Below are 25,879 nucleotides of genomic sequence, written 5' to 3'. Positions count from 1 at the left end.
CAGCATTTCTAATCCAACCAGACTCTTACATTGCCTTTTTTTTTTTTTTTTTTGATAGAGTGGACAGTGAGAGAGAGAAGTCTTCCTTTTTCCGTTGGTTCACCCCCAAATGGCCGCCACGGCTGGCGCGCCGATCCTGAAGCCAGGAACCAGGTGCTTCTCCTGGTCTCCCATGCGGGTGCAGGGCCCAAGCACTTGGGCCATCCTCCACTGCACTCCCTGGCCACAGCAGAGAGCTGGCCTGGAAGAGGAGCAACCGGGACAGAATCCGACGTCCCGACCAGGACTAGAACCCGGGGTGCTGGCGCTGCAGGCAGAGGATTAGCCTAGTGAGCTACGGTGCCGGCCAGACTCTTACATTCTTGAAATTAGGCTTTCTTGAGACATCGAGGGCCTAAAAAAAAAAGTTCACAGGTAACACTTTGTTTAAAAGAGAAGCGTGGGGGCCGGCGCTGTGGCGCAGCGGGTGAACGCCCTGGCCAGAGGTGCCGGCATCCCATATGGGCGCCGGTTCTAGTCCTGGCTGCTCTTCTTCCGATCCAGCTCTGCTATGGCCTGGGAGAGCAGTAGAGGATGGCTCAAGTCCTTGGGCCCCTGCACCCACGTGGGAGAGCCGGTGGAAACTCCTGGCTTCGGTTCGGTGCAGCTCCGGCTGTTGCGGCCATCTGGGGAGTGAACCAGCGGATGGAAGACCCCTCTCTCTCTCTGCCTCTCCTCTCTCTGTGTACCTCTGACTTTCAAATAAATAAATCTATTTTACAAAAGAGAAGCATGGTATGCAGTATTTAAGTGTCTGCAGTCATGGCATAGTAGGTTAGGTTGCTGGCATCCCATATAGGCACAAGTTCAACTCCTGGCTGCTCCACTTCCAATTGAGCTCCCTGCTAATGCGACTGGGAAAGCAGTAGAAGATGGCCCAAGTGCTTGGGGCCCTGCACTCTTGTTGGAAACTGGAAGAAATTCCTGGTTTAGGCCTGGCCGCAACCACTAGGGCTGGGCCATTTCTTTTTCTTTTTTTTTTTTTTTTTCTTTTGACAGGCAGAGTTAGAGAGAAAGGTCTTCCTTCTGTTGGTTCACTCCCACATATGGCTGCTATGGCTGGTGCTGTGTCGATCCTAAGCCAGGAGCCAGGTGCTTCCTCCTGGTCTCCCATGGGGTGCAGGGCCCAAGCACTTGGGCCATCCTCCACTGCACTCCCTGGCCACAGCAGAGAGCTGGACTGGAAGAGGAGCAACCGGGACAGAACCGGCACCCCAACCAGGACTAGAACCCGGGGTGCTGGCACCACAGGCAGAGGATTAGCCTAGTGAGCCGTGGCGCTGGCCGGTTGTGACCCTTTCAAGAGTAAACCAGTAGATGGAAGTTTTCTGTCTCTGCCTGACTCTGTATCTCTGGCTTTCAAATAAATAAATCTTTAAATAAAATTCATCTTTGTGAAAGTATGCTCTTTGTATTAAAGCTCTTTGGGCAGGTTTTTGTTTTTGACAGATTTATAAAACTTGCTTTGCATCTTTTCTAACATCTATGTACTTTTTATTCCAAGATTGAAGAATGAAAAGGCTTTGCGTCTTAACCTTATTGGTAAGTGGGTTTATGTATTGGAATTCTAATTAGAGCATCGTGAATTTCGGACTTTTTTCTTTCTTTTTATTCCCATAGTGAAGTACTACTTTTATTGAAGTGAATTTTCTTTACCAGATTGCCAAATGAAATAAATCAGTCATTCAACTATGAGGATGAAAGTTAATGGTTTCTAGTTCAGTGTTGTATTGAGTTTATCTGTGTAGCTACCTGTCTACTTGCATCTGGCTATCTGAAGTTTAAATATTGATTCCTAACCTTTGGGCTGTGGAAGTCATGGCCTAGGTATTATGGTAACAGTGGTTCATGTTAACTGATGTGGACACAGACATCTTTGTGTATCTCAGTGTCTGTCTTATTTTGAATTTTTGGTTAAATGTATTGTTTTTACTAATGAGAGCTTTTTTTAAAAAAATGACTTTAAGTCTGTATTTCAAAAATTAAGGATTTTTGAACCATCATCTTTAGTGTTTCCCCAGGTGATAGAATAGTATTTTTATTTGGAGTTTTGTATGCTGGGCAAGGCTGCTTCTTGAGATTTTTTAATTTAAAAACTTATTTATTTGAAAGAGTTGCGGGGGCAGAGGCAGGGAAAGGTGTACCTTTCATCTGCTGATTGACTCCTCAAAGGGCTGGGCCAGGACAGAGCAGGGAACTTTATCTGCATCTCCCAGGCCATTAGCAGGGAGCTGGATTGGTAGTGGGACAGCCAGGATACAAACCGGTGCCCATGAGGGATGCCAGCGCTGCAGATGGCAGCTTAATCCATGGTCAGATTTACTCAAGGATGAGTTCTGCTGGCCCGTTACAGTGTGTGTCAGACACTTTCCACAGGACCTGGTAGCTGTTGCAGCTTTCATGTGTTTATTAACTTGGTGGCTCTGTGAAGCTGTTTGATCACTTATCTGTAAAGGGGGTAATACTATACTAATCCTCATAGGGTTGTAGAACTCTAGCATAGTGCCTGCAGCTTATTGGCTGTTCAGCAGATACTAATCAGGTTTTCACATTTGATAATTCTGTCCTCTTGTAAATTTGTGAAACTTCATATTTTTTAAAACTTTTGTATCTATATCAAATAAGAAGAGTATTGTTGCCATCCATCCATAAAATTGACAGTTTTCGTCAATCTGCTTTAATTCCCTTTGAGCCCTTACATGACTTTATACCTAACTGGAAGTATGTCTGTTGTATATTGATGTTGAGAATTATGAATAATGCCTCTTGGCTTAAATGATGTCTTGTGGTGCTAAACTACCTTGGCGCTGTTGTTTACAGGAGAAAAACTTCAGTGGTTTCAAAGTCATCTGGATCCCCAGAAGGTGAAATACTCAAAGAAGGATGCTTGTAACTTAATTGAAAGGTAAATGCTGGGCACATTAGGAGCGATGTGACAAGAAAGGTAATTTCCCGGATCTCCCAGCCTGGGTCTGGAAGAAACAGAGTCCTATCCTGGATGCGTAGAAAAGCAAATGGGCTCTGTCGGGTCCTGGCTTGGCCACTTCAGCAGGTTATAACCTCCTGAGTCAGCAAAGACTCCCTACAGGAGTGTCTCTGACATTGGCACCACGTAGGCAGAGGTTCGTAGAGTGAGGTGAAGTAATTTGCAGTCTCTAACCCAAGACAAAAGTATCCTAAGGGCACAGAGGTGAGAGCAAAGAAAATGTACTTGGTGATTTCCAGATGTTTAATGTGACTGGAGTAGTAAGTTGAGAGAGGATGGTGTGGCAAGCACAATCATGGACAGCCAGCTTATGCAAGATCTCGGTGTCCGTCGAATCAGAGTGTGGACCTTATCTAAGGACATTAGTAGCCACAGGAGGCTTTTGCATCAGGCCCTGAGATGTTCCTGTTCGAACTTTAGAAAGATCAGTCCCAAGAATGAAAACGAGTCCTGAGAGGGAACACACTGTGGCGGGGAGAACACTGACAGGCCACTGCAGCGACCTAGGCAAGAGGTGACGGTGGCCTGGGAACGATCCCCAGGAAGGTGGAAGTCTCAGTCTTCACTAAAAGCTTAGAAAAGATGGCATCTATTTCCTTGCCTAGACAGCTGAATAAATGATGGTGCTGTCTCCTGAGGTACAGAGCCCCGGGGATGAAATGAGTTTGGTTGGGGTGGGTGAGGCAGGGTGATGACAAATTGATTTACTCTGAAATTTTAAGTTTTAATTAGCGTGTAACAGGTTCAATATGGTTTGTAGATGCAATCCTGAGAACATAATGATCCTCTTTCCCTCCTGCTCTCTCCCATTTTCCTTCCTTTTCACTTTTTTTAGTTTTTGAAATAACATTTTAAATTTATGTTATAGTATAAAAGCTTACTACTTCCCTAAATGAAGTTTAACAAAGTAAAGACCCTATTTTAGTGGAAACATAGACAATGGTTATAAACAGTCATTTCATGGGAAAATGACTACTTCTCTTATACATAATAAATTTTAAAGTAATCAGATCATGAAAACTATAGTAGTATAACATTCTGAACCATTAGTTTGAAAAAGAGATAAAGTTTGACAAAACCATACTAGCAACAGTGCTGGTAACACAGGCATTTCTTGTGTGTGTGTGTGTGTGTGTGTGTGTGTGTTTAATATTAGCTATCGCATATAAGGGAGAATGTGTGGTATTTGTCTTTGGTGTATGGATTGTTTCACTCAACATGTTCACCAGTAGTATCCATTTTACTGCAAATGGAATAGCATTCTTTTTCATAGCTGAATAATATTCCATGGTATGTATATACCACATCTTTGTGATCAGTCATCTATGGACACCTTGGTTGTTCCAAACTTGAGCTGTTGTGAACAGTGCTGCTATAGACATGGTGGTGCAGATACCTCTTCGATATAGTATGTTCATGTCTTTTTGGTACATACCAAGTAGTGAGATTGCTGGATCATCTGGCAAGTCTGTTCTAGGTATTTTTTTTTTTAATTTTTAATTTGTTTTTAACAGATTCAATGTGATTTGTACATAAAATTCTAAGAACATAATGGTATTCCCATCCTCCCTCCCTCCCCTTCCTCCCTCTTCTCACCCTTTTTTCCTTCTCTGTATCGCGTGCCCCCCGTCAGTCACTCGCTGTTTTTGTCATTTACTGTTTTTGAGATAACATGTTTTTAAATTACATTAAATAGGCTTAATATTTCAGCAAATAGGTTTAACAAGTAAAAAGCAGACGCTGTTTCAGTGGGAATATAGACAAGAGCTATAAATGACAATCGAATTGAAAAATGACCATTTCCACTTCTTCCATTATGAAGTAAATGTTAAAGTAATCACAGATCATTAATTATAGTAGTATATCATTCGTGTGTGTGTGTGTGTGTATGTGCGTGTGCCCGCCAATGTAGTAGCATTTATGAAATTTCATGGAAATTTTTAAACATTAGATATTTTTACCATTTCTTTATGTTCTCAATAATTAGACCATTAATATCTCAAATGGTAACTAGTGAGCTGGAGCACCTTGTTATTTCTATACTTTGAAAGTCCCCACCATCAAAACTCACGCTGACATATAATCTTTATTGTAAGGTATGGGGAGGACTTCTAAGAAAAGATTAGGTAATAAGGGTATGAGCTTATAATGGATTAATCCATTTATGGATTTATCAGTTACTGGTTTGTTATTAAAGCCAGTTCAGCTCTCTTGCTTGCATGGTTCCCTTCTCATGTGATGCCTTGAATCGCCTCAAGACCCTTAAAAGCATCCCACTGGCAACAAGATCTTTACCAGACCAGATGTGCACTTAGATTTATTTTTTTACCTAGAAACCTTTTATTTAAGGTATACAAACATTATGTATTTCATATATATAAATTTAGAAATTCAGTGATTGTTCCAACCCTACCCTCAATCCTACCTGTACTCTCACGCTTCTTCCTCCTCCCTTTCCTATTCCCATTATCTTTTACTGAGATCCATTTTCAATTAGCTTTACACATGCAAGATTAATCCTACAGGCTGGCGCCGTGGCTCAATAGGCTAATCCTCCTAATCCTCCGCCTGCGGTGCTGGCACTCCAGGTTCTAGTCCCAGTTGGGGCGCCGGATTCTGTCCTGGTGGCTCCTCTTCCTGTCCAGCTCTCTGCTGTGGCCCGGGAAGGCAGTGGAGGATGGCCCAGGTCCTTGGGTCCTGCACCCGCATGGGAGACCACCTGGCTCCTGGCTTTGGATCAGCACGGTGTGCCGGCCACAGTGCGCTGGCCACAGCGGCCATTGCCTGGGAGGGGGGTGAACCAATGGAAAAGGAAGACCTTTGTCTCTGTCCTCTGTCTCTCTCTCACTGTCCACTCTGCCTGTCCAAAAAAAAAAAAAAAAAAAAAAAATTTAATCCTACACTGGCTTCAATAAATAGTATGGGGAAAAAACTTCCTCAACAGTCAAGATGAGGGCTGTTCAAAGTCATTGGGTCTCAAAGTATCAGTTACAATTCTATAGATAATCTTTTAGATACTCTATTAGTTCCCATGGATCAAGGAAAATATATGGTATTTGTCTTTTTGGGACTAGCTTATTTGACTTAGTATAATGTTTTACAGTTGTATCCATTTTGTTGCAAATGACAAGGTTTCATTCTTTTATCACTGAGTAGTATTCCATGGTGTACAATAATTTGTGTAGTATTCAGTTGACAGACATCTGGGTTGATTAACCATTGTGAATTGAGCTGCAGTGAACATGGAGGTACAGATAACTTTGATATACTGATTTATTTTCACTTGAGTGAATTCTCAGGAGTGGGATGGCTGGATCTGTATTCAGATTTCTGAGGTATCCCCCTGTTGTCTTCCAAAGTGGCTGGGCCAGTTTACATTCCACCACCAGTGGATTAGAATACCTTTTTTTTTTTTTTTCCCCCTCACCAGCATTTGTTTGTTGACTTCTGTAGGATAGGCATTCTCACTGAGGTGAGGGGAAATCTCATTGTGGTTTTGATTTGCATTTCCCTGTTGGCTAGTGATCCTGAGCATTTTTTTATGTGTCTGTTGGCCATTTGAATTTCTTCTTTTGAAAAATACCTGTTTAAGTCCTTTGCCCATTTAATAATGAGTGGGTTGTTTTGCTACTGTTGAGTTTCTTGCTCTTTATAAAGCTGGCTATTAATCCTTTATTAGTTGCATACTTTGCAAATAATTTCTCCCATTCTGTGGGTTACCTCGTTACTTTGCTGAGTGATTCTTTTGCAATACAGAAGCTTTTCAGCTTGATGTAATCCCATTTGTGGATTTTGGCTTTGTTTGTGCTGCTGTGGTCTCTTCTAAGAATCCATGTATGCTAATGTCTTGCAAGGATTCCCCAGTGTTCCGTAGTAATTTGATGGTATCAGGTTTTAGATCTACATCTTTGATCCACTTTGAGTAGATTTTTTTTTTTGTAAGGTGACTTTATGTAGGGGTCTTACTTCATATTTTGCATGTGTAATGTAGGCAGGCATGCAGGATAAAATTGATCAAGTTTGAGCTGGAAGACCACACCTCATGCCCCTACCTGGCCACATCTGTGTGCTGACTGGCCAATCAGGTTACTTAATCATTCCCCTTTGGACATAGTTTGAAGGCTAGCCCTTTATTTTGGCCTTTAACCATTGTGGACTCATGCTGCCCTGTGCCTCCAAGGTGCGTGGCCTTTGGGCCACCCGCCCCATGCTTCTTGGCCTACGTGCTCCTTCACATGACTGGCTCCTGGTACTTGGGATGAATCCAGATTTCTCTCTCTCTAGTCTTTAGGGCCCTCACTCTCCTATGTATTTCTCCCACTGACTAAAAACCTTAAAACTTATGCTGCCTCACTCATGTATCCTGGAATTCAGAATTCTTCTCTGAATATTAGGCAAGAACCCACACAGCCTTATTAATATTGGGAATTTATTGATAAGCACACGGTAATACAGCATGGCATCCCATATTCCAATATCGTGTGGAGATCATTTTCCCAGCACCATTTGTTAGAGATTGTCCTCGCTCCAGGGATTGATTTTTGGCTCCTTTGTCTAAGCTAAGTTGGTTGTAGATGCGTGAATTGATTTCTGGAGCTTATATAGATGCATGAATTGATTTCTGGAGCTTATATTCTGTTCCATTTGTCTGTCCATCTGTTTGGCAGCACCAGGCTGTTGTGTCCTTTAGCATGTCTTGAAGTCTGGTATTGTGATGCCTCTGCTTTGTTTTTGTTGTTAGCTATTTGGGGTCTCCTGTGTTTCCATATGAACTTCAGCATGGTTTTGTTCTAGATCTGAGAAGAATGTCATTGGTATTTTGATGGGGATTACATTGAATCTATCACTTGCTTTCAGTAGTATGGACATATTGATGAAAATGTTTCTTCCAATCCATGAACATGGAAGATTTTTCTGCTTTCTTGTGTCATCTGTATCTTCCCTTAATGCTTTGTGATTTTCATTGTAGAGATATTTGATGTCTTTCATTAAATTTATTACAAGATATTTAATTTTTTTGTAGCTACTGTGAATGGATTGATCTTAGAAGTTCTTTCTCAGTCATGACATTGTCTGTATATACAAAGGCTATTGTTTTTTGTGTCAGAGTTTGGTAAAGTGGAAGGATCTAAAAATAAGTTCTAATAGTCTCTTAGTGGAATCTTTTGATTCTTGTATATATGGGATCATGTCATCTGCAAATAGGAAATTTGTATCCCTTTGATTTCTTTTTCTTCCCTAAGGGTTCTACCTAAAACTTCCAGGACTATATTAAATAGCAATGGTGAGACTGGGCATCCTTGTCTTGTTCTGAATCTTAGTGGGAATGTTTCTAACTTTTCCCTATTCAAAAATACGCTGGCTTTGGATTTGTCAAACTGCCTTGATTGTGTTGAGGAATGTTCCATCTATACCCAGTTTGCTTAAGGTTTTTATTATGAAAGAATGTTGTATTTTATCAAATGGCTTTCTCTGCATGTATTGAGATGATCCTATGGTTTTTGTTCTCCAGTTTGTTAATGTGATATATCATATTTATTGATGCAAATGTTGAACCATCCCTGAACCAGGGATAAATCTCGTTGGTCCAGTTGAGTGATCTTTCTGATGTGTTGTTGAATTCAATTGGCTAGAGTTTTGTTAAGAATTTTTGTGTCTATGTTCATCACAGAAATTGGTCTGTAGTTCCCTTGCTCTGTTATCTTTTCAGGGTTTAGGAATTAAGGTGTTGCTGCCTTCATAGAAGGTGTTTGGGAGGATTCCCTCCCTTTCAGTTGTTTGTAATAGCTTGAGCAGAATTGAGTTAGTTCTTCTTTAAATGTCTGGTAGAATTCAGGAGTGAAGGCATCTGGTACTGGATTTCCTTTGTTGGGAGGGTCTTTATCACTGATTCAATGCCTGTCTTGGTTATGGGTCTGTTTAGGTTTTCTCTCTTCATACCTCAATTTAGGTATTTTTTAGGGTCATTTAGCTCTGTTTCTTTGCTGATTTTCTGTCTAGTTGATCTGGCCATTGATGAAAATGGGGTGTTGAAGTCCCTCATTACTATTGTGCTGGTGTCTGTGACTCCATTTAGGTCCATTAATATTTTAAATGGCCAGATGCCCTGTAACTGGGTGCATATACATTTACTATAGTCATATCTTCCTGTTGAATTGATCGTTTAATCCTTACATAGTGGCTTTCTTTGTCTCTCAACAGTTTTTGTGTTAGGGTCTATTTTATCTTCTATTAGGCTGGCAAAACTTACCTTTTTTGGCTTTCCATTAGGATGAAATATCTTTTTCCATCCTTTCACTTTGTGTGTGTCTTTGTTGGTGAGGTTTGTTTGCTTGTGAGGTTTATATCTTGTAGGCAGCAGATAGATCGGTCTTGATTTTTAATCCATTCATCCAGTCTGTATCTTTTAAGTGGAGAGTTGAGGCCATCTATATTCAAAGTTACTATTGATACATGACAACTTGGCCCTGTCATTTTTCCATAAATTCTCCTATTGTTAATTTTGGATTTCTTTAATACTTTTACTGAGGGATTTCTCTGCCTTCACATTCTTGCATAATAATGGTAACTTTTCTGTGTTTTTATGTGTAGCACATCCGTAAGCACTTTTTGTAAGGGTGGGCAAGTAGCAATGTATTCTTTGAATTTGTTTGTTATTCCCCCATTGTTCATAAATGAGAGCTTTGCAGGGTACAGTATTCTGGGTGGACAGTCTCCTAGTATATAGGGTTTCTGATGAGAAGTCAGCTGCGAGTCTGATTGGAGATCCTCTGAAAGTAACCTGGCATTTCTCTTGTGCACATTTTAGAATCTTAGTTTTACCCTGGAGAGTTTGATTACAATGTGTAATGGTGAGGATCTTTTCTGGTCATGTCTGTTAGAAGTTTTACATGCTTCCTGTGTTTGGATGTCCCTTACTCAAGATTAGGGAAATTTTCTGTAATTATTTGACTAAAAAGGCTTTCAGGAACTCCTAAGACTTGTATGTTTGTTTGATTGTATCCCATATATCTCCAACACTGTTTTTAAGTTTGCTGTTTTCTTATTGTTTTCTTGGCTGGACTATAAGATTTTTTTCCTCGTGAAATCTAAGACTTTCCACCGCAGTTTGTGTGCAATCTATTGAATTCTGCATGTCTAATAGTTCAAAATCTCAACTTCATGTGACATTTTCATTCATATCATGTACGATTTTCTTCCATGGATTTGTTTGATTGCTTTTGAGCAGTTACAGGATTCATTTTTTGAATTCACTTCCAGCATTCCTCAATCTCTTCATCTTCATATTCTTAAATTGCATTTTTTTTTTTGTGGCGGGGGGGGGGGTTTCATGGTATCTTGTTGCTTGAATTTCTATGTTTTTAGGGATTTGTGTGTTGGCTTTTATCTTTGAGCTATGCCTCTGTGGCTTAGTGGGATGTCTGTACTTTGAGTGAATATTGAAAGGTGTGGCCAGGGAGCAATGGTCAGTACTCCAGGGTGAAGTGTCCAGGGTAACAAACCAAAGTTGGGCGTAGTAGATTTCACTGCCTCAGTGTTAGGCCCTGGTGTGTTATGTGCCACCATGTGAACCGCACAAATGATGTGCCCAGGCTTCCCTGTGAGCCCAGTGAGCATGTGGAGCTGCTCCTGGCCATTGCCCAGAGACCCAGCTTCTCCCTGCACCTTCATGTAGAACCGCTGAGTCCCCATGGCCTCGGCACACAAGGCTCCCACGGTGACTGGGTGCAGGGACTTTGGTTGGCCCTGTCAGCCTGCTGCATCAGCAGAGGCAGGTGTTCCCTGAGACAGCTCTGCCTAGGCGTCCTGATCCCAGGAGGCTGCAGGCTCCTCGCCAGCCTACGCGGTTGCCCAGCCCCCTCTCAGCCAGGCTCAGTCAGTGGGGACTATGGATTTTTTTCCCTCTGCTAGAATCACTGGATCACAGGAGTACAGAAGAGCCGCTGGCTGAATGTAGCTCCACCACTGCCTCCTGTACTGCTGTGAGGGTGGCGTCCTGTGTCAGCCAGTGGCTGGGTGTGCACAAGGGCTTACACAGTTGGCCTGCAGACCCAAAATGGTGCCCACCCTTTCTCAGCAAGGCAGCTCGAGCTGTTGTGGGGAAGTTGGCCTGAGACAAATGTGCCCCCTCTCCTTCACCTAGGTCTGCGGGCAGCTGCTAGCTCCAAGGCTCCATCCCTGACTCAAGCCATGCTCTCCCCCCAGTTAAATCACCACCGGTTGCCGGAGTCTGGTTCACCTCCATCTCCAAGCTGCCGCCTTCTCTGGCTCTAGGTCACCAAAGTCGTGCACTGAGCCTGCATTTGTGCTGCACGTCCACACCCTCCACAGAGGTCCACGGGGTTCCTCCTCCTCCCCTGAAAGTGCACTTCCTACACCCCTTTCTTTCACTGTTTATCCCTTGTCTAGCGCATCACGTCTCTCCCTAATCTGCCATCTTAGCAGTATCAATTGTGTGTGTGTGTGTGTGTGTGTGTGTGTTTTTTTTTTTTTTTACTTATTTTTTGGTCTGGAAGATCTGTCCATTGTTGAGTGAGGTGTTGAAGTCAGCCAACATTATCGTATTGGCATCTGTCTCCCCATCTAGCTCTATTATTTGCTTTATATATCTAGATGCTCTTGGGTTGGGTGCATATATATTTGTGATATGTCTTCTTGCTGAATTGAACTTATCAAAATACATGCTCTTGTTTACCTTGTTTTGCAGTTTTTGACCTGAGTCTGTTTCATCTGATGCCAGAGTCGCTATTCCTGCTCATTTTTAGTTTCCCTTTGCCTGATGTATCTTTCTCCAACCCTTCTCTTAGTGTCTGTGTGTATCTTTGTGAAATGAGTTTCTTCTAGGCAGGATATAGTGGGGTCACAGATTTTTATCCATTCAGCCAACGTGTATCCTGATGAGAGACTTTATTTAAATTCAGTGTTACTGTTGATAAGAACTAAGACCTGTCAGTTTGTTAATTGGATAATGATTCTGCCTGCTGTGTTAGTGAATTTGGTGCTGTCCAGTGTGTTCATGTTTAATCTAATGCATGATGCCCTTCAGAATGTCTAGTAAGACTGGCCTGGTGCTGGTGAATTCTGTTTTTGCTTATCTGGAAAATACTTTGTCTTTGTTTGTTTTTGAGTTTATTTATTTGAAAGAGTTACAGAGAAGGAGAGGCAGAGGCCAAGTGAGAAGTCTTCCATTCGCTGATTCACTCTCCAAATGGCCACAATGGCAAGGACTGGGCTGGGCCAAGGCCAGGAACTTCATCCAAGTCTCCCACATGGGTACAGGGTCCCAAGCACTTGGGCCATCTGCTGCTGCTTTCCCAGGCACATTAGTAGGGAGCTGGGTCGGAAGTGGAGCAGTCGGGACTCAAACGGCATCCATATAGGATGCTGGTGCTGCAGACTCAGGCTTGACCTATGCCACGGCACCTTTTCCTCTCCTTAACTTCTTTCATTTTTAAAAATCTTTATTTTAAAGGTGGAGCTAGAGCTAAGGAGATGGATCTTCCATACTCTGGCTTACTCTCCAAATGGCCCCAATGGCTGGGGCTGGACCAGGCTGAAGCCAGGAGCCTGGAGCTTCTTCCAGGTCTCCCTCGCGGATTCAGGTGCCCCGGGACTAGGGCCGTCCTCCACTGCTTTCCCAAGTAACTGGATCAGAAGTAGAGCAGCCAGTACTTGAACCGGCACCCATATGGGATGCCAACACTGTAGACGGTGGCTTAGCCTGCTGTGCCGCAGTGCTGGGCTCCCTTCTGTACTTTTTTTTTTTTAAAGGAATTTTATTTTTATTTATTTATTTATTTATTTTTTTTGGACAGGCAGAGTGGACAGTGAGAGAGAGAGACAGAGAGAAAGGTCTTCCTTTGCCGTTGGTTCACCCTCCAATGGCCGCCGCGGCCGGCGTACCGTGCTGATCCGATGGCAGGAGCCAGGAGCCAGGTGCTTTTCCTGGTCTCCCATGGGGTGCAGGGCCCAAGCACCTGGGCCATCCTCCACTGCACTCCCGGGCCACAGCAGAGAGCTGGCCTGGAAGAGGGGCAACCGGGACAGAATCCGGCGCCCCGACCGGGACTAGAACCCTGTGTGCTGGCGCCGCAAGGTGGAGGATTAGCCTGTTGAGCCGCGGCGCCGGCCTCCCTTCTGTACTTTTAAGGGATAACTTCACTAGATATAATATCCTTGGTTAGAAGTTTCATTTTTCATTTTTTTTTCTTAAGACGTCTATATCTTCCCAGTCTGTTTTAGCTTATAGTGGATCCACTTAGAAATCTGATGTAAATAATACTGATTTCCCTTTATATGTAATTTCATGCTTTTCTGTTAGTTTCTTTAGGATTTTGTCCTTTAAGTTTTGACAATTTGACTAATACAATCAAGAAAATCTTTTCTTTTTTTGCTTGGGGTTCTTTGAGCTTCTTGTGTCTAGGTGTCCACGTCTTCCTCAAGGCCTGGCAAATTTTCAGCTATATCTTTTAGCAGATTCTCTGGAATGAGAAGGCCATGCCAAGATGGCCACTGGCAAGGGAGCGTCAGTTACTCAGGAATGGCTTCAGAAACCCTCTGGGAAACCACCTGGCAATGAAGCCTGCCTGGCAACGGGCTGTGATTTGATTGGTTAGGGCATAAACTGCCCCTTGACTGGATTGGCTGCCTTGCTGTCTAAGCTGAAATAAACGAGTCTGCCCCGGCTCCCCTCTGGCCCGCTTTCACCGACTCCTGTGGTCTGTGTGATGACTCCGTGCCTCTTGCCCCCACCACGCTCCTCCTCTCAGAATGAATCCACAGCAACAATTCTCAACCATTTTTTCTTTACCTCACCTTCATGTGTACTCATAATAAGAATATTTAGTCGTGTGATAGTATCCCATATTTCATGTAGATTTTAATAACTTTCTATTTCTGTCTGATGGGGTTATTTCAGAATTCCTGGCCTGGAGATCAGAGGTTCTTTCCTGCACTTGGTCTATTCTGTTAAAGCACTCAGTCACCGGTTGAAGATTTCATCTGCAAAACTTCGTTGGATTCTTCTTAAAGGGTTCTATCTCCTTAGTGGATTTTCATTAATACACTCATTAATTTCCTCGTTTCTTAATCAACCTGGATTCTCTTGCATCTCATTGAGTTTCTTTACAATCATGTTGAGTTCTGTGTCTGTCATTTCATACATTCGCTTCGTCTCAGGGTCTAAGTTTGAGGATTATTATGTTCATTTGGAGGCTTCATGCTACCTTGTTTCTTCAAGTCTTCGGTGTCCCAATGTTGACATATTTGGATCTGGTGTGATCATCCCTTCTTTATGGAGTCAGGTTTTATTGTAAAACATTGTATGGTTTAGTTGGAATGCAAGGTATCACTTGGCTTGTTTCTTTGGCTTTGTTTCTAGGTGAGCCCAGGAGTGTAGTCTGGGTGATTTCCTTTGTCCTAATGTCAGGCGTGTCTAAGTGACACAGTAGTCCAGTCTGCTGTAGTTTGTAGTGATAGACGTGTGAACATGGGTTACCTAGGGTGTGTATCTCTGGTCCACAGAGAGTTCAGTATCAGTCTCTCTGGTGATGGTGAAAGCCAGGGCCTTGCTCTTGGTGTTGAGGGAGAAAATTGTGGCTGCCCCCTTGTGATGCCGATGCTTGTGGCACCCATTGCTGTGGCTGTAGGACTATGTGATGCAAAGGGACTCTTCTGCAGGTCCTGCCAGGAGTGCCCAATTGGTGCTGTAGCTTATATTACCATCAGCCCTGGTCCTAGGACTAGGGGATGTGAGCTGGACCCTGCTTAGTCCTACAAGGGATACAGCAGATTCTGCTCTGGAGGGCATGAGTCCAGAGGAGGGGAGTGCAGGTTGGTTCTTCATTGAGAAAGTTAGAACTAGTTGTTATAGTCCAGGCGTTGTAGTTTATAAAGGGGTCATTACCCAGATCTTCCAGGGTGAAGATGGATTTTTCTTTGGCCACTTTTGATGTTAGCTCCCAGAAGCTAAGGTGAGCTCACATAAACTGTGTTACCGCAGCTGTGGGGCTAATGCCCCGGAACTCCTGCAGTTGCAGGACACAGGGCATCTGACTTGTGCCCTGACTCAGACTCTGGTGCTGGTGGACGTGGAACAGAGGACACTGCTGGACTTCCTGCTGCCAAGCATGCCGCTCTGCAGGGGTCGGGGAGGGGAAGGAGACGACGTGGCTTCCTTGCTGCAAGCCCAGAAGTTGCTCAGACCCTAGTCAGCTTCTCAGGGTGAAGTGGAAGTCAGCAGGTGTTGGTAGAATTCCCTCTGCGCTGACACTGAGTGGCAGGCATGTGGGAGTTTCTCCCTACCTTAATGCGGTAAGATGGCGGCACACAGCAGCCATGTCTGTATTGCCTTTTGTCCTACAGAGTCTTGGTTTCGTTAGTTCTTTGCTGAAAATTTTCAGACCCTGGAAGTATGGTCCTTTTGAGTATTCCAGAGCAGCTGAAGTCGGTGTGCCTCCACCCTGTTCAGCCATCTTGGATCTTCCGACTCGGTTTATTTTTTAAATATTTATTTGAAAGAATTGTTGGGAGAGACGGAGAGAGGCCCTCCATCTGCTGATTCGTTCCCCAGATGGCCACAACAGCAAGGGCTTGGCCAGGCCGAAGCCAGGAGCTTCTTCTAGGTCTCCTCCTTGGGTGCAGGGGCCAAGCACTTGGGCCGTCTTCTGTGTTGTTGTTGTTGTTGTTGTTTTTCCCTTTTCTTTTTTAAAGATTTATTTATTGGAAAGTCAGAGTTACACAGAGAGAGAAGGAGAGGCAGAGAGAGAGAGAGGTCTTCCCTCCACTGGTTCACTCCCCAGTTGGCTAAAATAGCTGGAGCTGCACTGATCTGAAGCCAAGAGCCAGGAGCTTTGTCCAGGTCTCCCACGAGGGTGCAGGGGCCCAAGGAGTTGGGGCAACCTCTACTGCTTTCCCAGGCCATAGCAGAGAGCTGGATCAGAAGTGGAGCAGCCAGGACTCAACCAGCACCCACATGGGATGCCGGCACTGCAGGTGGTGGCTTCACTCACCAAGTCACAGCGCTGAACCCCACCCCCCACGCCCAATTTCTGGTTCTTTGTCAGGCCATTAGCAGGGAGCTGGATTGGAAGTGGAGCAGTTGGGACACAATCAGTGCCCAAATGGAATGCCAGCGTCACAGGCGGTGGCTTAACCTGCTGTGCCAGAAAAATGTCCCCAACGGGTTTACTTTTGATGTGTTACAGGGGAAACCATGAGGGGACATCTAAATGGAGATGTCCAGTAGGTGATTAAATATGAGTGTCTGTGATTCAACATGCCTTCAATAGTAGCATGTGATTTTTGTCACTGAAAATAAGAAATGCTCACATTATCCAGGGAAGGGGTATAGAGATCTGAGGATGTGAACAGAGGAATAATAAAAACGTAAAGGACGGGTGAGGGCTAAGGATTAAATGTTAACTGAATTAACACAGGCTCTAACCTGTATTGTTGGAATGCAAATCATATCCTTGTTTTTCAGGTATTTAAATCGATTCAGCAGTGAGCTGGAGCAGATTGAGTTACATAACAGCATCAAAGACAGACAGGGAAGGCGGCACTGTTCCCGGGAGACGGTCATCAAGCAGACGATGGAGCGTGAGCGGCAGCAGTATGAAGGCTACGGCCTGGGTATGCTCATTGCAGTTCTGTTTCTCTTAAACACATAGCAAGACAAATTATGGTACATAATTTCCTTATCCACAGTCTTCAGTTGATGGACATCTGGATTGATTGCATATCTTAGCTATTATAAATTGAAATGAATATGGGGGTACAGATCGCCTTTTAATATGCTGATTTCATTTCCTTTGGGTAAATTCCCAGGTGTGGGGTGGCTGGGTCATATGGTAGGACTATACCCAGATTTGAGATGCCTCCATACTGTCTTCCCTAGTGGCTGGACCAGTTCACATTCCCACCAACAGTGGATTAGGGTGCCTTTTTCTCTGCATCCTCACCAGCATTTGTTGCTTGGCTTTCATAGAGAAATTAGCATTCTAATAGGGTGAGGTGAAACCCACTTGTGGTTTTGATTTGCATTTCCCTGATGGCTAGTGATCCTGAGCATTTTTTTTGTGTCTGGCCATTTGAATTTCCTCGCTTGAAAAATGTTTTAGGTCCTTTGCCCACTTCTTGACTGGGTTGTTTTATAGTTGTTGAGTCTCTTGATCTCTTTATATATGCTGGTTATTAATCCTTTATCAGTTTGTCATGAATTGCCTTGATTGTGTTGAGGAATTTTTCTATACCCAATTTGCTTAATGTTTTCAACATGAAAGGATGTTGTATTTTATCAAATGCTTTCTCTGCTTCTGTTGAGATAACCATATGGCTTTTTGTCTTCAGTTTGTTAAAATGATGTATTATATCTATTGATTTGTGAGGGTTGACCCATCCGTGCATACTGGGGAGAAATGCCACTTGGTTCAGGTGAATGATCTTTGATGTGTCCTTGGATTCGATTGGCTAGTATTTGTTTGGAATTTTTGCATCTATGTTTGTCAGAGATACTGGTCTGTAGATCTCATTCTCTGTCATGTCTTTTTTCTGGTTTAAGGATTAAGGCCATGCAGGCTTCATAGAAGGAGTTTGAGAACAATCCCTCCCTTTAAATTGTTTTTGAATAGCTTGAGAATAATTGGAATTAATTCCTCTTTAACTATCTGCTGGAATTCAGCAGTGAAGCTTCAGGACCTGGGTTTTTCTTTGTTGGAAGGGTCTTTACCACTGATTCAATCTCTATTTTGGTTATTGGTCTGTTGATGTTTTATTTCTTCATGAGTCTATTTAGGTAGGTTGTGTATGTCCAGGAATTTATCTGTTTCTTGTGGGTTTCCCAGTTTGTTGCTTTATAGCTGTTTGTAGTAATTCCTGATGATTATTTTTATTTCTGTGGTATCTGTTAAATATCCTTTTTCACCTCTGATTTTATTCATTTGTCTTTTTTTTTTTTTCTCCACTGATTGGTTGGGCCAGTGGTGTGTCAGTTTTATCTTTTGAAAAAAACTCTTCTGATCTTTTTTTGTTTCAATTTTATTTCTCCTTATTTTTAGTCATTTCTTTCCTCCTACTAGTGTGTGGTTTGGTTTGGTGGTTTTTTTTCTAGGTCCTTGAGATGCACTGTCAGCTCATTTATTTGGTAACTTTTTCCAGTTTCTTGATGTAGGTACTGATTGCTATAAACTTCCCTCTTAACACTGCTTCTGTTATAAGCCTTTTTTTTTTTTTTAAAGATTTATTTATTTGAAAGAGTTACACACAGAGAAGGAGAGGCAGAGAGAGAGGTCTTCCAACTGCTGGTTCACTCCCTATTTGGCTGCAACAGCTGGAGCTGCGCCAGTCCAAAGCCAGGAGCTTCTTCCAGGTCTTCCCACAAGGGTGCATGGGCACAAGGACATGGGCCATCTTGTACTGCTTTTCCAGGCCATAGCAGAGAGCTGTATCAGGAGTGGAGCAACTGGGATTCAAACTGGCTTGGGTGTGGGCACTGCAGGTGGCGGCTTTACCAGCTGTGTCCCAGTGCTGGCCCCATATCTCATAAGTTTTTTTATGATGTATCGTCATCACTTGTTTACAAAATTTTTTTGATTTCTCTTCTGATTTCTTCTATGACCCACTATTTATTTAGGAGCATATTGTTCAATCTCCATGTGTTTGCATATGTTCTTGAGATTTATGAGTTGTTGGTTTTGAGCTTCAATTCATTGTGATCAGAGAGGTGCATGGTATGATTTTTTTGTTGTTGTTAATTTGCTGAGACTTTCTTTATGGCCTAGTATACGGTCTATGCTAGAGAAAAGAAAATTCCATGCACTGCTAAGAATGTGTGTTCTGCAACTATTGGGTGGTATGTTCTGTATGTATCAGGTCCATTTGGTTCATAGTGTTGATTAGCTTTGCTGTTTTGGCTTTTTCCCCCCCCTGGCTGATCTATCCTTTGAAAGTGGGTGTTGAAGTCCCCCATTACTATAATATTGGAATCTATTTTTCCCTTTACCTCTGTTACCAGTTCTTTTAAATAGCCAGGTTCCCTGTAATTGGATGCACATACATTTTTATTTTTATTTTTTTGGAAATGCAGAGTTAGAGACAGACAGGGAGAAAGGTCTTCCTTTTTCCGTTGGTTCACCCCCCAAGTGGCTTCTGTGGCTGGTGCACTGCACCGATCTGAAGCCAGGAGCCAGGTGCTTCCTCCTGGTCTCCCGTGTGGGGGTGCACATACATTTATTATAGCCATGTCTTCCTGTTGTATTGATCCCTTAATCATGACATAGTGTTCTTATCTGTCTCTTTACAGTTTTCGTGTTAAAGGCTATTTTGTCTGATAATAGGATGGCTACACCTGCCCTTTTTTTTCTTTCCATTAGCATGGAATATCTTTCCATTCTTTCACTTTTAGTCTGCATGTATCTTTATTGATGAGGTCTTGTTTTTTTAATCCATTTGGCCAGTCTGTATCTTTTAACTGGAGAGTGGAGGTCATTTACATTCGTAGTATCTATTAATAAGTCACTACTCGGCCCTGCCATTTTTCTGTGAGTACTCCTGTCATTTAGTTTGGATTTTATTTTTACTTTTACTGGGGGATTTTCTGTCTTGGCATTCTTTCATGATAGTTTTTTTTTCTGAGTTTGTGTGTGTATCTTTTGTAAGGCTGGATGAGTGGTGACAAAGTCTTTGAATTTCTGTTAGTTATGGAATGTCTTTGTTCTACCTTCATTTATAAATGAAAGCTTTTTGGGTTAAAAGCTTCTTCATAATGAGTTTTTTGGGTTGACAGTTCTTTATCTCTTAAGACTTGGACTATATCTTGCCACTGACTTCTAGCCTGTACGTTTTCTGATGAAGTCAGCTGTGAGTCTAATTGGAAATCTTCTGAAAGTAACCTGGCATTTCTCTCGTGCATATTTTAGAATCTTTATGCAAATTTTTACTGCAGCGTGTTGTGGTGAAGATCTTTTCTGGTCATGTCAGGAGTTCTATCTGCTTTCTCTATTTGAACATTGCTATCTTTCTCCAAAGTGGGCAAGTTTTCTGTAATTACTTCACTAAAAAGGCCTTCTAGTACCTTCTTCCCACACCTTCAGGCACTCCTAAGACCCATCCATATGTTGGGTCATTGGATAGATCCCATAGATCTCAAACTATTCTCTAATTTGTTTTTTGGTCTGACTAAAATTTCCAGAGATTTGTCTTCAAGTTCAGATATTCATTGTGCTTCAGCAACTCTGTCTTTCCACTGCATTTTTTGATATATTGAATTCTTCATTTCCAATATTTCATTTTGATTTCTTTTAAAACCTCAATTTTATGGGAAAAATATTCATATCATATGGTTTGCTTTTGTTCTTGGTTTTGCTTCTGATTGCATTTGAGTAGGTAACTTTTTGAATTCCATTTTTGGCATTTCCTCAATCTCTTCATTTTCACATTCTGATACTGAGATGTTCTTTTTGTGTGTGTGTGTGGTGGGGGGGTCATGGTGTCTTCCTTACTCTGCTGTCTTCCTTATTCTTGTTTCTTGAATTTCTTCATTTATTTCTAGGCATTTGTTGAACTTTTTTTTCTTCCTCTGATGGCTTTTATCTTTGAGCTGTGCCTCTGTGGCTTAGTGGAATGTCTACACTTTTAGTAAATACCAAGGAGTGCATGGTGGGTGTGGCCAGGGAGCTCTGCTCAGTGCTCCAGGATGGGGTGAGTATCCAGGGTAACACCCACGTTGGGTGTGGTAGCTCTCTGATAACTGGAAGGAGAGGAACGGTCACCTGTGTGGGCGTGACCACCCCTTCTCTAAGCTGAGGAGTGCCCAGGTGTTAGCCCCCGTGTGTGCATCTGCACTGCTGGATGAACCACATAAGCTCTGAGATTGTGTGGCGGCACTCTGATTGCCCAGAACCCAGCTACACCTACCTCCTCTCACATAGTCACAATGTCTTCTCAGTCTCACCACCTGCCTGTGTCCAGAAATGGCACCAGCCCTCCCACTGCTGGCTGCAGGTCACTGCCGTAACGGGGAGAGGAGAGAGATGCTGCTTCACCCCCCTCCCCCCCCTTTGTGAGGGATCTGAGCCAGACCCAGAAATGGTGCAGTTCTTCCTCCAGCTGTCCCGTGCAGTCTGATCTCGCTGGTTTACCTGGGTGGGTGCTTTCTCCCCCAGATCCAAGCGGCTGGGTTCTTTGTTTCGCTGCTCTTCTCTCCGTGTCTGTTCTTCGTTTTGTTGCTCCTACTCCATGTCTGCAACCTCCACGTGGGTCTGGGCCATCTCTACTGCTTTCATGACCTCCCCTGCAGCCCTTCTCTGAGAGTGCACCTTCTCCACTTTCGCTTAGCCTAAATCGGATCACACTGTTGCTGATCCACCATCATGGAACCCCCTAGTACACTTCACTTGTTGTATGCAGTTTGTAGTGATCAAAGTAGTTGGCAGATGCAGAGAAAAGGGATTTTTTTTTTTAAATGATTTACTTATTTGAAAGAGTGACAGGGAGAGGGAGACCTTCTGTCTGCTGGTTTACTTCCCAAATGGCCACAGCAGTCAGGGCTGGGCCAGGTTAACCCAGGAGCCTGGAACTCTGTGTGGGTCTCCCATATGGGATACAGGACCCCAAGCATTTGGGCCACCTTCTGCTGCCTTCTCAGGTGCAGTCGCCAGAATCTGGATCAGAAACAGGTGTCTTTGTCACAAGACGTTTAACCTCCTGCACCGGAAAAAGGAATTCACACTGTTGGTGGGAATATAAGTTAGTACAGTTGGTTATGGGAAATAGTACGGGGGTCGTTAAAACCTAATAGATTATGCCAGGTATCCCACGTCTGGGTATATATGCAAAGGAAATTAAGTTATCAGAAATACCCAGACTCCTGTGTTTGCTGCAGTAAAAATCACAGTGTGACATGAATCAAATGCCTGTGAGTAGTTGAATTAATAAAGAAAATGTGGAAGGTGTGCACAGAAGAATACTGTTGAACCATTTAAAAAGAAAAAAAGATGTCGGCCTGTCTGTAGCGGCTCTGCAGCACAAGGGGAAGATGTAGTTCAGGGACCTACGAGTCTTTCACGACTGGCTAGAAGGAGCTCGACAGCTCTGACGGGGGTGGAGATTCTCACTGCCCTGCCTTGGTCTGTGCATCGTGTACTCCTGCAAATATTGAAGCATCCATTGCATTCCACAGCCGTAACTGTGTTGTTAAACTTCTCACGGCCGGCGCCGTGGCTCACTAGGCTAATCCTCCACCTGTGGCTCTGGCACCCCGGGTTCTAGTCCCAGTTGGGGCGCTGGATTCTGTCCTGATTGCTCTTCTTCCTGTCCAGCTCTCTGCTGTGGCCCGGGAAGGCAGTGGAGGATGGCCCAGGTCCTTGGGCCCTGCACCCCATGGGAGACCAGGAGGAAGCACCTGGCTCCTGGCTTCAGATCAGTGCAACGCGCCGGCCATAGCAGCCATTTGGGGGTGAACCAACAGAAAAAGGAAGATCTTTCTCTCTCTCTCTCTCTCAGCGTCTAACTCTGTCAAAAAAACAAAAACAAAAAAACAAAAAAAAAGACTTTTTTTAAAGTCTAAATCACCTATTAAACTTGGCCATTTATACTTTTCATGTTAATTATAGCTATATGGTTTTTTGTTGAATCCAAGATGATTTAAGAAATTAAAAATGGTACAATTTGGAAAATGTTGCCTACTAGATATAAATTATTTTCTTTTCCAGAGATTCCAGACATTATAACAGCAAGTAACCTGAAGACATTTAGGTGAGTGTCTCTTACTGTTGTTCCTGTGAAGATGTATATAAAATACATGAGCATGAACTTTGGAGTCTAGACATTGCAGCTAAAAGAAAATCGGGAGTTTATTTTAACCTTTTCTCTGTTATCGAAAGAATAATTCACAGTTGTATTTATTTGAATCACTTAATACACACCAAAATGATAACAACATGGTATTAATCGTTTTTCCCAATAGTTTAAAGTACTTTAAAGGACTTGATGCTACAGTTCCTCCCAGGTTCTTATTTTTTAAAAAGATAATATTACAACAGCAGGATTGATAGAACACTTCAGTTTTGTTTTTAAACACTGGTTCTCTGACACCAAAAAAAAAAAAAAAAGACTACTGATCATTTAGGTCTTAAATAAGCCATTGTGATTGATCTTAATTTTGTTAAGATTAGTTTGAAATCAGTTATACTGCTTGGAACTGATTTTGTAACATTAAACTTATTTTATAGTATTTTTATGGTTCTGAATTTCTAAAAACTAAATTAGCTAATACAACTCATCATATTTGAGTAGTTTGCATTTTAGCTCACACAAATCATGTCTATAATTTAGATACATGAAGCTTAAGATTTTTTGTGCCCTAAATGTTTTGTGTCTATAAAGTTACTCAAATATGAAATTTAAAATATACTGCATATTCTGCCTCTAAATAAAATGGAAAACAGGAGTTGTGCAGATCTGGCTCAGTTAGGGCTGGTTAGAGTTCAGTTCTCGGCTGTCTCCGCCTTGCTCCTAAAGTGATCGAACGTAGAATTGTCACAGAAAGGACTGAGACTGAAGATGGGAAACCTTGTTATTATGAGGAGACAGTTGCTTGATTATTGAAACCTAAGTTGGATGTGCTGCTGTGTGGAAGATCCTCTTGTGACTGGGTATTTAAGGTTTGCCACGTCTGACATGCTTCTGACTTTTATGGCTTTGCCATCATGTAGCCTGGTGGAGGTGGACTTCAGGGTTAGAGATGATAAAAGAATGGAGCGAAGACCGTTTCTGCTACTATTTTTATGTATTTTGAAATTTTGATTATGTGGGATTCTCTGGCAATTGTTAATATTGTAGTTTAATAAATGTGGAAAACATCTTAGTTCATAGGATATTGGTTTTTATTTCCTGGTTCATTAAAATGTGTAAATTTATAAAAACTGCTCTGCTACTTTTAGTTTTGAATCTTGACTAACTTCTACTTTTCCATCTAAGTTCCTACCAACACTCAGTGCCCTTTATTTTATCCAGGGAATGGGATTTTGATCTGAAGAAACTGCCAAACATTAAAATGAGAAAAATTTGTGCTAATGATGCCATTCCCAGGAAGTGCAAGAAGAAAACCACTGTAACCGTAGATGGAGACTTGGGAGACTTGGGAGACTTGGGAGACTTGGACCTGAAAGATGAAGCAAGTGACTCAGACGAGGAAATGACTGCGGTGGCCTGACTGTCTGCAGTTGGGTTGCAAATAGAGCTGCAAGTCCCACTCACAGGTTGGGTAAACAGTCGCATAGAAGAATTTGCTGTTGGATTCTTTTATGAAAATCCCGTTTCACAAATGGTGTGAACGTCTATTTCAGTGTGGAGGTGGCTTTTCATTCACATTACGTGGCTACAGTGGAAACGACTTGCTGAAGCTTTCATTGGAGTTGTAGGGAGCAATACGGGGACAAAAATGTTTTAATTTTTTTCCTCATGTGTTTAGGACTGCTTGATCTCACATTTGTGGAATGAACAATGACCTGTTTCCTATTGATTACTGTGGATATTTTTTGAGTTAGGACAGCAAAAGTGCCTTCCAGTGGTAATGCCATACTAACTCTACCCTTAACCGTATTTTCTTGCTTTGTCAAAGAGGGGGATGGTGTGGTATGGAATTGCATATTCATTATATATTCATTGTCTTCTGAGCCAAAGTGAAATGGTAAAATAATTAAAACTGTTGATCTCCCACACCTAACCTGAAGTCCTTTATCCCCTTTGTTGAAAGAGACCAGATTATTTCATTATCATGGTGTAATTTTTTTGTGTGTGAAAAGTGATAGATTGGATACAGAAGTAAAGATTAGATCACCAATGATTGTGTTTTTCTTCCAAGAGATAGGTTAACTTGAAATATAATTCAGTGTTTCAAATATCATGAAAAATGTACAATTTTATCACAGAGCTTGTTACATGCAAGCTCTGTGATAATCTTTATAATTTAATCTGTATAAGTATTTCAGAGAAAACAGTGCTGTGTGAGGTTAACTCGGTATCAACTATGTTGCTTTGAATTTATTTAAAATAACTTTTTTATTTGTAAGGTTAAAATTTATTTCCATAATTCATATGATTTTTTTTTTTTGATAGAGTAGACAGAGAGGTCTTCCTTTTGCTTCCTTTTGCCGTTGGTTCACCCTCCAATGGCTGCCGCTGCCGGCGCACCGCACTGATCCGAAGCCAGGAGCCAGGTGCTTCTCCTGGTCTCCCAGGGGGTGCAGGGCACAAGCACTTGGGCCATCCTCCACTGCACTCCCTGGCCACAGCAGAGAGCTGGCCTGGAAGAGGGGCAACCAGGACAGAATCCGGCGCCCCGACCAGGACTAGAACCCGGTGTGCCGGCGCCGCAAGGTGGAGGATTAGCCTAGTGAGCCACGGCGCCGGCCCATACGATTCTAACTTGAATTTTCAGTGGTAAAACTCAGGTTGATGAGCTTTAATTTTTGTGGTTTTGTGATTGCAGTGACTACAGATAATGTTTCTTGCGTAGAGTTTTGGTTCATATTTAGTCTCAAAATAGTTATGACACTGACTTATAAAACAATTCTTACTATCTTTACTGTGATTTATCTGTTCTGATACTCAATGCTGAAGTGTTAGATAAATGAGTTGTGAAAATAGCAAATTCTTTCCCCTTAAACATTGTTGCCTAGTTCTCTCTATGCTATCTAAGTAGAAGATAAAACTAACAAGTTAAATTACCGGGAACTGGAACAGATACATAGTTGTTTTAATAAATTTTGGGAACATGATGATAAAAATCACATCACCCTTATCTGGGCCAAAATAGGCAGCGACAACTTCTCATAGTGATGCTTGTAATTTCTC

General features: G+C 42.5%; 1 protein-coding gene across 1 annotated transcript in view; it reads left to right on the top strand.

Annotated features, from left to right (window-relative positions):
* TMA16 (translation machinery associated 16 homolog) overlaps positions 1 to 24,866 on the top strand; it is a 35,189-nt gene extending 10,323 nt beyond the window's left edge. Inside the window, exons 3-7 of the mRNA XM_051831709.2 lie at positions 1,544 to 1,581; positions 2,860 to 2,944; positions 16,509 to 16,657; positions 22,735 to 22,777; positions 24,038 to 24,866. Coding sequence (XP_051687669.2) covers positions 1,544 to 1,581; positions 2,860 to 2,944; positions 16,509 to 16,657; positions 22,735 to 22,777; positions 24,038 to 24,236 — 514 coding nt within the window. The 3' untranslated portion in view covers positions 24,237 to 24,866. The remainder of the gene's footprint in view (positions 1 to 1,543; positions 1,582 to 2,859; positions 2,945 to 16,508; positions 16,658 to 22,734; positions 22,778 to 24,037) is intronic.
* Positions 24,867 to 25,879: the final 1,013 nt, after the last annotated feature.

This window comes from Oryctolagus cuniculus, chromosome 8 (assembly GCF_964237555.1).
Source record: "Oryctolagus cuniculus chromosome 8, mOryCun1.1, whole genome shotgun sequence".
Lineage (NCBI taxonomy): Eukaryota > Metazoa > Chordata > Mammalia > Lagomorpha > Leporidae > Oryctolagus > Oryctolagus cuniculus.
This window is presented reverse-complemented; position numbering and strand designations above follow the sequence as displayed.